This window comes from Xyrauchen texanus, chromosome 31 (assembly GCF_025860055.1).
Source record: "Xyrauchen texanus isolate HMW12.3.18 chromosome 31, RBS_HiC_50CHRs, whole genome shotgun sequence".
NCBI lineage: Eukaryota > Metazoa > Chordata > Actinopteri > Cypriniformes > Catostomidae > Xyrauchen > Xyrauchen texanus.
Genome location: NC_068306.1, coordinates 17,646,214 through 17,662,293, shown reverse-complemented (window position 1 = coordinate 17,662,293; position 16,080 = coordinate 17,646,214). Strand labels below are relative to the sequence as shown.

General features: G+C 39.0%; 1 protein-coding gene across 1 annotated transcript; it reads left to right on the top strand.

Moving 5' to 3' along the window:
- The first annotated feature begins 1,675 nt into the window (after positions 1-1,675).
- On the top strand, positions 1,676-7,036 carry LOC127624670 (diablo IAP-binding mitochondrial protein-like). Its single transcript, XM_052099499.1, has 6 exons — positions 1,676-1,943; positions 2,293-2,425; positions 4,488-4,613; positions 4,718-4,828; positions 5,020-5,116; positions 5,998-7,036. The coding sequence occupies exons 1-6, from the start codon at positions 1,903-1,905 to the stop codon at positions 6,198-6,200; spliced, it is 711 nt and encodes a 236-aa protein (XP_051955459.1). The 5' UTR covers positions 1,676-1,902; the 3' UTR covers positions 6,201-7,036.
- Positions 7,037-16,080: the final 9,044 nt, after the last annotated feature.

The following is a 16,080-nucleotide window of genomic DNA, read 5'->3' as shown; positions in this document are numbered from 1 at the left end:
TCAGACTTTGGTTGAATGCAATTTTCATGCATATACAGTCTACACCTTCAGAGTGATTATGCCATTAATGAATAAGACCCCCTATGGGCATCATACATTATATCGCGGCTAACTAGTAATAACAATTGACATTTTAAAAACACATCCAGGCATGAAAGCCAGAACTTGAAACAACACTTAATGCTCAAGCAAGCCTAACTTTATCTGCAGCATGACTGTTTTGAGAAATTAATGTCTCTCGAATGGACATTCAAAAATTATACTTTTTCATATGAATCGCGTCACTCAAGGCCAGCTAGCGACTAGATGTGGGCGTGTCCAGCGACGCGACAAAGTTGAGACAAGTTCAACTTTATTCAAATGAAGAGCGACTTACGGAAGCGACAGCCAATAAGAGAGAAGGTGGGAGAGCTCACGTGATCATTCTCTCTCTCTCAGCTCCTGCAGTAATGGAAAGACGGATGAAAGGCTAACCGTACGTTCACACCAGAGGCGGCGAGAGCGTCAAATCGACCGGAAGTGATTCATTTTCAATGACAGCCAGCGTCTGTCGGCGGCGAGAAGCGGCGCGGGCGTCAGATGGAAGTTCAAGTGCAGTCAACATTATGGTAATGAGCTGTGACACGGTTCAGGTGCGTACACACTGCCAGCGAATTTATCGCTGCAGGTCGCCAGTGGCTGGCGGTGAAGTACACATTTTCCAGTGCTCTATGATATGTCTTCCCACGTACAAGGACATTTTTAAGAAATGTACTGCGTGGAAAGGTGTATCTGAGATCGCGGGGATTTTATGGACCCAGACAGACCGGCATTTGCATTTTCGCCGCAGATAAACAGCCGCTATGGCAAACAGCACACTTGGTTTCTCATTCATCTTTGATATAAAGCATTTTATGTACTGATTCCATTTATATTCAGGCATGTGATTTGTGAAACAGTTGTCACACTTTGCTTGTAAGCATCAATGAATAAAATCTGACTGGATACACTTTTCGTTTTTCTCTGTTTGCAGATTAATTAAGAGTAGAAAGCGATTAAAAATACATAGGCAAAAAGGTGATTGAGAATGAAAGGATGAAAAATATATTGGACACGTTAGGCCAGCAAAGGCTTTGATGGCCCTGCCTGGGGCTGTTCAACCAAGTTGTAATTCAGTGAATAAGACTTTATATTTAATATTAAATTTTCTTTCTTTTTGGAAATAATTTATAATATGTGTTCATACTTCCCACGGTCTAGTGTTTATGTCATCAGATAAAAATAATGAAATTAGCGAACTCAAATCATGACACATTTCATGAAGTGCTTGTAAAATTATTTGAGGCAGTTTGCAAAAATAGATTAAAACAAAGTACATTTAAAGTGTTAACAACGTAGCAATGAAGGCAATGGTATTCAGGTTCCGGTATACAGTAGATGACAGGACATACCTGTAAAACAGAATGTTTGAATCACATCAGCACTTTCGCTTTGGCTTTCCTGAAAGATGTGTTTTTTTTTTTTTTTTTTAAATACAGGAGACAGAACTTTAAACACTCATTGAGAACATGCAATATGGCATAACATAATATAATTGTAACAGATAAAGAACGGGCAAGGAGGTGGCTGGAACTGTAAACAAACAGTAAACAAAGTTTAACGCAACGCGGACGCGTGCGTCTCTCTTCGAGCCACTTTATCTCCTCTCCCGCTTATCATATAGTAACAACAGTAAATAATAATAATAATAATACATTAAATACAATTACAAATCAAAACACAAAAATATCTGAAATACAAAAACGTAAAGCGCAACATATTCATAAGGCTTCTTGTTAATATAAAGTACCTGAGGATGTAATTCTGCTTAGTTAAGCAGGGGGCGTACAAAAGAAAACCAACCCTTCGTTCAACGGATCAAGCATGGCGGCGTACAGACGAAAACTGGTATCTGCTGGACTGAGGTTGAGTATATTATATTCAGCCGTCTCATGTTAAGATTATTCCATTATCCAGACGTATCCTTTCATGTAGCCTAAATGTCATTTCTGTAGTTTGCCATCGGACACGTCTGTTTGCGTAGTAGAATCACTCAGGCGCTATAAGATGTTACACAGTACTAGTAGATGAAGTATCCTGTTGCTTAAATGTCCTACTATAAATTTCGAAGAACTCTTAGTGTTATTTCTGTTTATTGGCATTTACTGTCATGCATGAAGTGTTGCCAGATTAAACCGTCTTTCTTGAATTGAGTGGCTGAGAGTGATAGATCATGAGATGTTTACACAAACATTGTCTTCATATCTGATGTAGTTGGGCAGCTTCCTTGATGAACGGGAGCGCCTGTCAGACTCGCCGTAGACTTGCTGTGCTGCCCACAATCATAAGGAAGAACTGGATGACCTTGAGTGTCACAGGTGCTCTGTGTGCTGTTCCTTTCACCCAGGTCTGAACCATGACATTTTTGAGTGGAATATTATGCATTGCTTTATAGTCTATTAAAATGTAAACATTTAGAAAAGATAAAAAATAAACTTAAAACAACAACAACAACAACAAAAAAACTATAATGTCCACAATATTGTCAAATGTAGATGATAGTATTACAGTTAAAAAAGCTATTTTAATATTCCTTTCACTTTTTTTTATAGGAATAATTCACCCAAAAACAAATAAATATAAAATATATTATCAGATATTTTCATAATCATTTGTCATGAAAATTATAAATCGAGTCATCATTAATGTTAACACTGCAAATCATACGTGGACAAGTTATATATGCATGTAGCCTACTGTTTAAATACAGTTTAAATTAATACACTTAAAGAATGCATGTATTGTCAATTTCCTCTTGAAATATTCTTAGTTCAGTGTATTTTAATTAGGCAAATTTAGGTACCAATTTGCAAATTGTTTAATTACTCATAATGAGTGTTAATAATAGCGTGTATAGAAAATACATATTTGAGTTCATAAAAACTACATTGTGGATTGTGGGATATTTCTGACCTTTGGACTTCTTTTGTTTTTATTTGAAATTAAGTCAAATCATAACATGGTGCGTAAACCCAGGCCACAACGTACCGTTTCCTTGGTGATGGTGAGACGTCAGGTGAATGTGCCTTTGTGCTTTTCCAGCGATCAATGACGTAATTATAGGTTGGAATGAAACAAGGAGACCGGCAGATCAACTGTGCTTGTTGTCATCTTGTAATTAAACACACTATCGGGGTGTAAGCAGAATACATATTGTCCATTTATAGAGAAATGCTCCAACACTGATTAAATTATCTTTACATAAGAGGAAGTGAGGGATACGCATCTGTGTAGATCTTCTTCTGTGTTGCAGACAAGATGTGGCATTCAGTGTTGCCATATTAGTTTGATGATTTCCAGCGCAATGATTGTTCATAACCTGCATATATGTATAAAAATCTGTATAAATGGCATATATGAAAATCAAGAGCATATAATCCACAATATCAAAACATAAGCTTTACAACTTTAATGACACAATTATGTAACAAAATGAAGTTTCAAAAACCTTTCCTTATACCTTTTTTTTCTTATTCACAAAACCAGACAATTGCACAGGGTTATCAAGAAGACAAATAATAAACAATGTTTTTGTGCTACGATTTAAGTAATGTTTTTGCAAATCAATATTTTATGAATATGTCAAATAAAGATTATGTGTAATCTGTCCTACCTTTTTACACTGTAATGGCTCATTCAAAATTCCAACTTGAACATGCTTGACAGCTGTCAGGAAGGATGAAACACTGATGTTTATCCATACCGTGTTCAGGCCTTTGCACATATCCAAAGAGGAGTGGCACTTTTAAGTAATGTCACTTCTGAAAATTCTTTGTCCTCCATTAATAGATGTAGGAAGTGTACAGTAAGCTACATAATCACCTTCTTTTGCAGTGGTCTCATCCAGCATCATTAAGCTTCTAGCCAAAATGCATATCAGGTGAAATTTCTCCTTTGGGTGGCAAGAGCATCAAATAAGTACTGGCATTTATCACAACTTGAGGTTCAGAGTCATTTCACCATGTTCTTAGATTGCTCAATTTCTATCGCTAAAATCCACAAGCAACCCCTGCAGTTCGTGCGCTTACTGGTGGGTGTAGCAACATGTAGCTCCTCTGAAAAAAATATAATTTATGTCAATCAGTGTTTTGGCAATTTGGTTTATTGATTCTGTTATTTATCACTCCAAACCTGTAGGCTTTTATATCTTTTGGGTAGCACAAAAGGATACATTTTGAATACTTTTTTACGCAGCTCTTTTAACAGAAGTGGTCACTTTGAACATATGTACTGTGATTTTGCAGTATGTGGAAAAGAAGTGGGTGAAGCTGCTTCCAAATGTCTTCTTTTAGAGTTTCACTGGAAAAATAGCAGTGTACGGTTTTGGAACAACACGAGGGGGAATAAATATGACAGAATTTACATTTTTGGATTAACTGTTCATTTAATATCCGTTTTCTCTTGTTTAGAAACCAGAATTTCTGTCCCATGAAGACTTGGTACGGAGAGCATCATCTCTGGTCACTGACAGTGCTAATACTTACCTTTCACAAACCACTTTAGCTCTGCTTGATTCTCTCACAGGTTATACAAAGGTAATCCTAACTATTGGAACAGTGGATTGATGCCTTTTGTTAACTACAACCCTACTCTCAAAGCTGTTAGGAAAAAATCTTGACAACCTACTTGTCTTTTCTAGGCTATAAACAACCTTGTGACATTGCACAAGCAATACGTGGCATCTATCAGCAAACTTACTCCTGCAGAGGAGGATGCTGTCTGGCAAGTCATTCTTCTTCAGCGTCAGGAGGTAATTATTTGGAAACACTAGACAAAGTTTACTGGCAGTGACTTAATGATCACAAGGGTTACCATTATCCAAAGATGGTAGCCATATATTTGTGGCATCATGATCAAATAAATGTATTGTTAAAATTGTTAAATTTTTAAAAACCTTTCCTTTGCTCAGATTGACTGTGAAGTTGTTCTTCATTGAATTAGGTAATTGAAAGGCAAAAGGATTGCAAACGATTTGAATCTTGCTGGATGACTGCCATCAATCTCTCAGAGTTGTCTGCTGAGGCAGCCTTCAATGCGGGTAGGTTGTGGGTGTTAAAGATGCCATTACACAACTAATTACAGTCTTGTTAGCCTTGCAGACACCAATCAGAGCACTTGCCTGCAAATGGCATTGAAAGAGATAGTTCACTCAAAAATGAAAATTCCTCTCATCGTTTACTCACCCCCATGTCATCCCAGATGTGTATGTCTTTCTTTCTTCTACAGAACACAAACAAACATTTTTAGAAGAATATTTCAGCTCTGTAGGTCCGTACAATGCAAGTAAATGGTGACCAGCACCCAAAAGGTCCAAAAAGGACCTCGAGTAATCCAAATGACAGTGGTTAAATCCATATCTTCTGAAGCAATATGAGAGGTATGGGTGAGAAACAGATAATTATTTAAGTCCTTTTTTTACTGTTAATCTACACCTTCACTTCCACATTCTGTTGTAGAAGAGACTTTCATATTCAGCCACCAACTGATTTGGGCTGGTCAAAGGTGTAAATTTATAGTAAAAAAGGACTTAACTTTTATCTGTTTCTCACCCATACCTGTCATATCGCTTCAGAAGATATATAAGATGTCTCACTGGAGACATATGGATTACTTTTATGGTGCCTTTTATGTCCTTTTTGGATCTTCTGTGATCTGGTCACCATTCACATGCATTATGCACATGCCAAAAGAGCTCTGATATTCTTCTAAAAATATTTTGTGATGGTGTGTTCAGCAGAAGAAAGTCATACACATCTGAGACGGCATGAGTAAATGATGAGGGAATTTTCATTTTTGGGTGAACTATCCATTTAAGACAGAGCTAAGTAAAAGTGATACCTACTTCCACCTCGTGGTCACTCGTTGTATTGCAGTTTTGGTAAAATGATGTCATAGCCTAACCATATCTTTGCTCTCTAGGGGCTGACCAAGCTTCTGTGACAGCACAGAGCAGTCTACAGGTGGCACAATCCCAAGTGGAACATGTTCGACAGCTATCAATAGAGGCTGAGAAAGCACTCAAAGACTCTAAAGCTGAAGAGAGTGAGAGGCTTCAAAAGGTCCTCAGCACTGCAATGGAGGAGGATGAAGACATTCCAGATGCATATCTACGAGAAGACTAGTTAGATTAAGAACTTATGCACAGTTGCTTTGCTTCAATACACATTTAAAGAATTGTGACCACTCCAACACCAAGACCTACCCCACTACCATCTGAAACACTGAATCCTAACTTCAGTTATTTAACTTATAGAAGTGGCTCAAGACAAGTGCTGTGAAATGTGCTGCTTAAGTGGCTATAAGTATTAAAAACCAAACTAAAGGGTGTGAAAAGGGGAGATAAGTAAAGAATTGGGTGAATTCCATTTCCAACATCAGGTTATTTAGTTTCTTAACAAAAATGTAAGGGTCTGTTAAATTCTGAATGCATGCCTTTTCTGTGGTGGGATATGCTTTTAAGGCTATGGGTCCTTTTTAAAAAAAATAAAAATGATGATTACAAAACTTTGTAATAAATGTAAGCAATGTTTAATGCTATAAAATATTTTTCTTCATTTTCCATGCCTTTGTTACAGTATATACTGTACATTAGAGTCCATCAGTAAATTATACTTAAGTAATATTAAAATGCATTGTTAAGGCTTTTCTTTTAGTTCTACATTTGCAATAACACCAAAATATAAATTCCCTTATTTCTGTTTCCTTCATTCTGCATTACCGTTTTAACAAAAGTAATTAATCTCTTATCAGTCTTATTTCCAACATGAAAGGGCATGTTCGACACTGATGTCTCGATCTCCTTATCTCCACCTGTTGTTTCCTGTGTTCTGGTTTGAAGGGCCCATTACCAGCTAATCAATCATGTCACTAGAGATGTCAGTCTGCCTTTGTGCTGTCCAGAGTCTTTTCACCTATCACACACTTTCATTCAACCCCTCAGAACCAAGGTCATATGTGTTATTCATTCATCCTGTCACATTGTAATTTTCTAACAGACATGATGAATAATGATTAAATAACTTTTAAATACAATAAGAATAACAGCTCAATTATTATGTGTAATCAAAAGCCCCCTTACGGTAAAGTGATTTATTTTCCCAATGATCCCATTACAAAATCTCTATTCCGGAAGGTGGTCTTTTAAGCTTTGTCTTTTGGGGGGAGGCATAAATGAGTTGGCATAACATGTTCATGCACCATTTGGGAGTCTTGTATGTGTTTGTATGATAGACAAATAGAGTGACACTGGGCTGTTCACACATAGGTCATGCATCAGTTGTCTAAATGTGAGAACCCTGACCACACCAATAGGAATGTGCTCTTTCTTGGACAAAGAGCCCAACCTTTGTCTCAACAATTGTATTTTTCCAACTAGAGCTGTGGTCTGAATTAAGAAGGTATTTTTTTTGTGATATGTCTGATATTAACAGACATTGTTTGGATAAGAACTACACTTTTCTATTTCAATGTTACCATTAATGCAACCAGTACACCTTCTCTGGTGATGGTTTTCAGCCAGCAGAGGATGCTCTAGTACAAATTACACAGCTGACTTAGTTTTCTTAAGAGTAACACATCTCTGGCATGAAAAAAGTGTATCTATGACAGTTTGTTAATTTAACAGTCATATTAAATTGTATTCAGTGCTTTTGGATATTCTTAAATTTGTCTAAAATATGTATCATTTAGTGGTCTACTGTCATGATCAAGTCATGATCCAAAATCTGTTAAGCAGTTGCTTGACAGTTAGTAAGTTAGTTGATTGGTTGGTTGGTTAGTTAGTTTGTTCAAGGGGTTGGCATAGATAGTGTTCCCTCCAAATACGAATTTTAAGGGCACTTCAATAGTAATTGCTTGCTAAATGGACAAAATAAACACTGCAATGGTTTATATAACTCATCCTATCAATATCTGCCCACTGCGACGAGTTTCATGGCAATTTGGCTATGGCAACATGGATTTAGATCCTAGATTTCCAACATTCTGGGATAAAAAGTTCACTAACATGCCATGTTGACAACACTCAAGTAATTTGGGTTTGCTAGGCTCATCAAAGGAAACCCCATAGTCGGCACTGACTACAAACATTTCGTTTTTGATCTTGCATGCTGTATTTATAAAAGAAAAGATGTGTTTACTGCACCGAAAATAAAAGAGTAAGAATAAAAGAATACTTCACATTGAGTGATGGAGGGGGATAACACAAAAATGAGATTGAGAGCGCAAATCAAAACATATGGATAAACAGCTCTTCACAAAACATGCTCCTCTGCATTTCACTCTTCAGCCTTCATTAGACATCCTCCATTCCCTGCAACTCTTCAGTGCTGGGTACTGGCATGGTATATGGTGACATTCCACACATGATTTATTTTCTGAGGGGAGCTGTTTAATGTTACTTGTCTAGGAAATGTTTAAAACTGCAGCTTGAAGAAATATTGTAGTGTATTTACTTGAATAAACTATAGTGACTCTGCACTGAGGGAGTTAAGTCAGAACGTGCTGGTACAAAAGAGAGCGCAACAAACATCTTTTAAGGGTCCTTAAGGACTCATGCAACATTCCTGGAGCAGGCAACACCCGCAGTGCACGTCCTGATTTTGAAAAAAGCAAGGGTGAAAAATATCATTTTTAAAGGGTAAAATAATATACAAAACCTGATAGTGTTTAGATTTAGAACAATTATGCGGCTCTTGAATGCTTGGACGTTTAATACTTGATAAATGACAAAAACACTTTTGAAAGAGTTTGAAACGACAGGTTTGAGCAATTATACCTCAAGTGCTCTAAAGTGTGTCTATTTGTTATGGTTTCAAGACAACCTCTGTGGCAAGATGAGGAGTAGATCAATTGCACTATCACTTGAGTATGGAATACATTACCATTTGAATGTTACTATGACATCACACCTTTAGAGACACAAAACCTCTTTGCGGGAAGCTTGTCCAGTAACCTGCTTAAAGGTTTTTGTTTATATCTAACAAAAATATATCTAAATTAGAGACTGTAATCACACTGTGTTTTTCTAATCATGTTGTGCAGTAAAATCCAAAAGTGCGGAAACAGAATGTTGACTTTTCTTTAGCTTAAATCGTCTGTGCTTACCGAAATTCGAAACACTACCTACCTAGTGGCCAAAGCGGTTATTGTTGTTGGGAGTTTGGGCATATGTGAGCTCCATTTTCTGGGAGTAATGTCCACAGAGGGGCGACAAAAGCAAGTTGTGAAGTACGGTTTACGGTTTATTCCAGGATTTTAGCGGAAAATGGTTTATTCCAGGGTTTTAGCAGAAAGTTGTCAATCTGAAATGCCATGTAAACAAGAACAATGATTTACTTAAACCATTTAAGGGATTAAGAGAAAGTGGTTTAACACACCTAGGTTCCTCTTGGAAAAAGTGGCTTCATTTGGCCGCTTTCTGGTGTACATGTAAGCATAAGGCATATAATGTGGCCGTTCCTAGGGTACCGGAAGAATCGGAATCGACATGTCAGCCTCCCATGTGATCATGTTGATTTAACATGGTTGTATAATCAAGCTGTGAATATTTGAAGTGAAAATGTTTTGTACAAAATGTCTGTGGAGGCGAGGGCATGGTTGAGTGTTTGTCTGGGGAGAGAGGAAGCGGTAAGCATTTTCACCTCAAATGAATAATTGGTAATTGCTGGTGATTGCTTTTTCTTTGTTAACAGTGAGAGATGGAGGAAATAAAAGGGGCCAGACCTCAAAGTGAGAGAGAGCCGAGCCTGCACATGTGTGTGTGTGTCAGTGCAGCTATAGTTTGATTGTATGTCTGAAGCTTCACTGTTACGCAGTAAAGCAAACGTGTTTGTGTGTAAACAAATGTACCTTTGAGTTGGATTCTCTGTCTTCCGCTTCCTCATTCCTGGAACCTTTGTTACACTGGTGCTGAAACCCAGAAATAGAGGAAGTATATGCTGTCACAGAGTCGACGGCACTGGAGAAAGTCTTTAAGTCCCTTGCCATCATCCACCAGGCCCTCATAGAGCTTTGTAGAGAGCAGCAACAGTTCTTTGAGGTGCTCCTTCGGGCCCAGGAGGAGGAATGGTAGGTGCTGCGGAGCTTAATACCCCAGGAGGGGGTGGCCGGATTGGTCCAGTGCCACCGACCGGCATTGCTGGACAAAGTGATTCAGCTGGTGGAAGACCATCTAACTGCGTGTCTGGTGGCCTAATGTATTGCTGCCCACATCTAGCTCAAAATTACTCAAAGTGACAAGTGCCCTTTGAGGTCACATGACAAGTTGCGGAAGTTGACTAAGAGGTAGTGCGTACGGATAGGTATGGGATATGTCAGATTTACCACCAAAGCGATTCAGCTGGTGGAAGACCATCTAACTGCTTATCTGGTGGCCTAATGTCTCATCCCCTGTTCATTCTCCCCCCTTCCTTCCGTCCTGTTCTATTTGCCCAGAAATGTGGGAACATTCTCCCAAGACCGGCTCCCCGGTCATGTGGGTTCTCTGCTTCCCCAAACCCCGTCTCTGGTGGTGCTTGGGGAGGGGTGGCCTGGGCCATCTGTGGCTGCTCCATGTCAGGCTGACACTGGGGAAGGGGAGGTGTCCTCCTCCCCTGCCCTTAGGAATTCCTGGTAGGGTATTTCCTGCTAGAGCAGTCATGAGGTGAAACCCTGAAGCACGCGTTTGACCAAGTGAAAGACAATGTCAATAGTCAATGTCTCCAGCCAGTCATTGTACTCACATATCGATATTTTTCAATTATAAAATATCTGTTGTGTAGAGTGACAGTACACTCGGACAAATGAAAACACAACCCGGTTGTTGATACCAAAGAGCCATCGGGAAATGTTATTTTAGGCGGCTCATCATAATCCAATAGCAGGTCACTTAGGACAGGGAAAAACACTAGCCATCTAATGGCCATTTCTATTGGGATGTTCGCTGGTGGTGTTCAGCATGCCGTGAATGTCAGCTGGTGAATCCCTCAGCTGCTCCAAAAGCACCATTGTGTCCCCTTCCGTTGATCGAGGTTCCTTTCGAACTAATTGGCATTGACCTTGTTGGGCCATTAGAACGGACAGCATGCGGGCATCACTTTGTGTCCTGGAATATTAAGTAATCCGATATCCATGAGCAGTGTCTCTGCGTAACATCTCAGCACATGGCAATGTATAGGCACTCTACAATATTATCTCCTGAGTGGAGATTCCAAAAGAAATCCCCACTGATCAGGGCACAGCTTTTATATCACTATGTGAGCTGTACGAATGATTGGGTATTAAATCGATTCGGACAAGCGTGTACCATCCTCAAATGGATGGCTTGGTCGAATTATTTAATAAGACCTTAAAGAATATGATTCTTAAGTTTGTGCATGAAGATGATTGGAATTGGGATAAGTGGCTCGAATCCCTGTTATTTGCAGTGCGAGAGGTCCAGCTAATTGTCCAGTTAGGTCCAGTTAATTGTGTATAGCGTGTTAGAAATTATGAAGGAAAATTGGGAGGAGGGACCTTCACAGAGCAAAAATGAAATTCAATACGTTCTTGTCCTGAGAGCAAAACTCCACTCATTGGGGCATCTATCACAGGAGAATTTGCTACAGGCGGAAGAACGTCAGTCCTGGCTGTATAACAGGAGAGCTCGGCTACAGGAGTTTGCACAGGTAGATAAAGTACTTGTATTGCTGCCCACATCGAGCTCGAAATTACTCTAAGTGGCAAGTGCCCTTTGAGGTCACACGGCAAGTTGGGGAAGTTGACAAAGTGTTTATGCGTATGGATACGGGCGGGGCATGTCAGATTTACCACCTCAACCTACTAAAACCATGAAAAGACGCAGTTCCCATATCCTTGGCGACAATAGTTCCAGAGAGGGAGGAGCTTGGACTGGAGGTGAATCTAAAAGCCAATCAGTTCACCCTAGTCCATTGTGGAGACCACCTCTCTCATATCACAAAGTATGGAGGTTGCCCAGTTGAAAAATAATTTCTCTGATATGTTCTCTCTTCTTCCCTGCCACACTAATCACATAAATCACCACATCGGGACAACCCCAGGAGTAGTGGTACATAGTCGTCCTTACCTCTTAACTGAACACAAGAGACAGGTAGTATGGGAATAATTAAAGGCCATGCCTGATATGGGGGATATAGAAGAATCCCACAGTGATTGGGCCAGCCCGGTGGTTCTGGTACCTAAGAGCGATGGCTATGTCTGGTTCTGTGTGGATTAAAGAAAAATTAAGCCAGTGTCAAAATTTTAATCTTATCCAATACCTCATGTTATCAGACGGCTAGATTGGTTGAGCAATCACTTTTATTCGACATTGGATTTAACAAAGGGATTTTTGCAGATTCCCTTAACGCAGATGTCCCGTGAAATAATGGCCTTCTCCACACCGTTTGGTTTGTTTGGGACGAAGTACAGCACCATAGAGAAGGAGTGCTTGGCCATTGGGTGGTCCTCACTCGCCACTACTATTTGTTGGGACAAGCATTCACCCTCTGTTCGGATCATGCCCCACTCCAATGGCTCCACCGCATGAAGGATGCCAACGCCCAGATCACCCATTGGTATCTGGCACTCCAGCCATTTAATTTTGAGGTGGTCCACAGGCCAGGGGGTGCAGATGGCTGTGGGGGGAGTGGGCTGGCCAGACAGTTCCCCCAGCCTTAGTCAGGCAGTGGGGGGTATGTGGAGGCAAGGGCATGGTCGAGCATTCGTCTGGGGAGAGAGGAAGCGGTAAGGGTATTCACCTGAGATTAATTGTTGGAAATTGATTTTTCTTCGTTCACAGTGAAAATGGGGGAAATAAAAGGGGCCAGACCTCAGAGTGAGAGAGAGAGAGAGCCGAACCTGCACGTTTGTGCGTGTCAGTGCAAGTCGCCAGTGGCTGGCGGTGAAGTCGCTAGTGGGTGTTCCCACTACTGGTTGCCTAGTAATGTTTATAATTGACATTCACGGATGCCATTCCATTGCTGTTGACAGCGAATCTCTTTTCTTGCCACTAAATACAAAGATTTTGGAGGGAAAAGACTAAATATAAATGGAATCAGTACATAAAATGCTTTATATCAAAGATGAATGAGAAACCAGGCGTGCTGTTTGCCAGAGCGGCTGTTTATCTGCGGCGAAACTGCAAATGCCGGTCTGTCTGGGTCCATAAAATCCCCGCGATCTCAGATACACCTTTCCACACAGTATTTTTCTTAAAAATGTCCTTGTACGTGGGAAGAGACATATCACAGAGCACTGGAAAATTTCTAACAGCAAGAATTAGCCTTTCATCCATCTTTCCGTTACTGCAGGAGCTGAGAGAGAGAGAAGGATCACGTGAGCTCTCCCGTCTTCTCTCCTATTGGCTGTCGCTTCCGTTAGTCGTTCCAAAGTTGAACTTTTGACAGGCCCACATCTAGCGCCAACGGTCGCGACAGCTCGTGTCGCCGGAAGTCGCTGTGCTCGCATTGAAAATGAATGGTATTGAGTCGCTGCCACGCGCGATGTCGCTGGCAGTGTGTACGCACCTTATGTCTGAAGCTTCACCGTTAAACAGTAAAGGAAATGTGTTTATGTGTAAATAAATGTACCTTTGAGTTGGATCCGCCATCTTCCGCTTCCTCATTCCTCGAACCTTTGTTACAATGTCAACATTAAATATTGTACAATAAATATTCATTTTCGAAAATTCAGTTAAAAAATATTACGTTTTTTTTTATTCCAGCTTTATTATTCGGCAGGTTATGTTCGGCTATTACATTTCACTTTACAAATTTGCTTCTTAAATTTCAGGGGTTCAAATTTGAAAATCATATTTTGAAACTGAAATTTGGAAGGTACATTTTTACTACTGAATTTTTAATGTTTAACATTTTTTATAAAATATTTTTCGTTGAAATATTCACAGCGTAAATCCATTGTACAGCCTTGTAAAATTGAAGTCCACAAAAATGCTATCACAGTTAATACATTGCAGGTTTTTGTTTCAATTAGTGCAATTCAATGTGCTTTTTTGATACAAAGACATTTGTCATAAATTTGGATTAATAATCCATTAATAATTGGTATCAAAAGTCAAACATCCAGACCGAAAGAAAAGAATGACACTTTATTGATCCCCTGTCATACATTAGGAAAAACTCTGTAATTTACATCAGAAATAAATTGTAGATCATCATAAAGTTGTCAGTAACCCAGTGAGTAAGTCCTTCTTGAAATTTTTAATCACTTCGAGTACCTCATAAATAGTCCCCTTCACTTTGCCAGGTGAGAGTATGTGCCCGGTTTTCTTTCACTGTTTTTCTACTTTTCCAATTTACTACATGACGAAAGAGCAATTAGACAAAAATGCTCAAGAATAAATCAAGACCAAACCCTAAGGTGAAACACTGGCATATTTTTAAAGGATTTGAAGAAATGTACATAAAGTCCCTCCAGAATGTTCATTTCCAATAGGCATCACTCACATTGAAAAGGCAAACTTTGCCTGGCTAATCACAAAAAAAAAAAATAAAAGAGAGAGAAAGAGAATGCATTGTTTGGTTCATTTAGGCTGCTGAAAGGAACAGATCCTCAAGGAACGAGGCTCACTTCTGAATGCGAGGGGTTGTGGGAGAGTCTGGGGGATCTCATCTTTGAAGCGTTGTTTTAAAAGCTGTTTACATAAAGGATATTTCAGTAGCTGAGTGAGCTGACTTTGTTGATGGAGCATTGCGACTCATGAGAGACAGTTTAGACAACTTCATAGAGGGCAATTCTGCTGTTGGTCTCTCTTTTTAGATGCCACAGTGGCCAAATGATCTACTTGCCAGAGTAACTTAACTTCTTTCTTTGCCCTCTACTGCTGCCATCCAAATAAATGAGTGAGCAAAAGCTAATCCTTGTTGGATTTAGACAAGACAGAAACTCAACAAATTGCTGACCTGGAATAAATGGGGTGGAGCTATAAGTCACCCCCTGCATTTGTTATTTGGTAGGATTAGTTTGTCAATTTATATATGTCCCAATAGACTCAGACTGAGAGGTAACGGCAATGGGGTGAGGGGGATTTCTTGTGGCTTTGAGGCAAGAAAAGCACAGATTGGACTGGAGATGAATTTGTGACAAGGGGGCTCTGAGTGGATTAGAAGGGGGTACAGGGGATTAAGTCAGATACTAACACAAAATTAGCACCCATTTGTTGGACTGGATCTGGACCAACAAGTTGAACAAGTTACGATGATCCTCTAAACAAGTAAGAAATGGAAACTAATAACTGAGTTCTCATGCCCTACAAATACTCAACGGACATTACGAACTCATGTTTTGTTGTTTGTTTGTTTTTTACTCTTCACATATGTTTTCCCCCCTTATTTTAATTTGGTACATTTTTGACTACTGTTTTTCTATGAGTCAGATGTACATTTCTCTTTTAATTGTTTGTTTCATGCACTAAAATGTTTTTTAGGCTATTTTTAAGATTTATGCATTTCAATTTAATAACAAATTAAATTGTTATCAAGTTTAATTGAATGTATGTACTGTAAAATGGTATACTGCTGTAAAATCATAATAAATTAATATGGTATTTTTCTTCAAACTATATGAACATAATTAGTCAAATTAATTGAAGACACTATGGAATTTTTGGTGATTAACATTTTTATTTATTTTTTATACATTTTAAATATAATATTTTGGTGAAAACTATGGTTGCCATGGTTCATTTTTTTAATTTGAAAATGTATTAAAAAGTACTTATTAAGTTACAACATCTATCACTCATTATCACCATGTATATTTGATATGCAACATAATACGTTTATATTGCTTTAATGTAAAATATATAAATATGTTAAACAACGCGTTAAATTAACTTTATTAACATGTCCACCAATTAGCTATCTTTCAAATAATGTTTTGCAAATAAAGAGCGCTTCAGGTGAGCCCACACACACCCCCATAACTGAGAGGCAGAGTGGTACAGTCCAGAGGCAGCATTATCCCTGTGGAGTTGATGCTGAGGAGGTTTCAGAGTTTCGGGGA

What these genes read in the sequence shown, in the direction of transcription:
- LOC127624670 (XM_052099499.1), top strand. Translation starts at nt 1,903, where the DNA reads ATGGCGGCGTACAGACGAAAACTGGTATCTGCTGGACTGAG. An exon ending in CTGGTATCTGCTGGACTGAG is followed by an intron (nt 1,944 to 2,292) that starts GTTGAGTATATT and finishes TATCTGATGTAG; the next exon opens with TTGGGCAGCTTCCTTGATGA. An exon ending in GTGCTGTTCCTTTCACCCAG is followed by an intron (nt 2,426 to 4,487) that starts GTCTGAACCATG and finishes TCTCTTGTTTAG; the next exon opens with AAACCAGAATTTCTGTCCCA.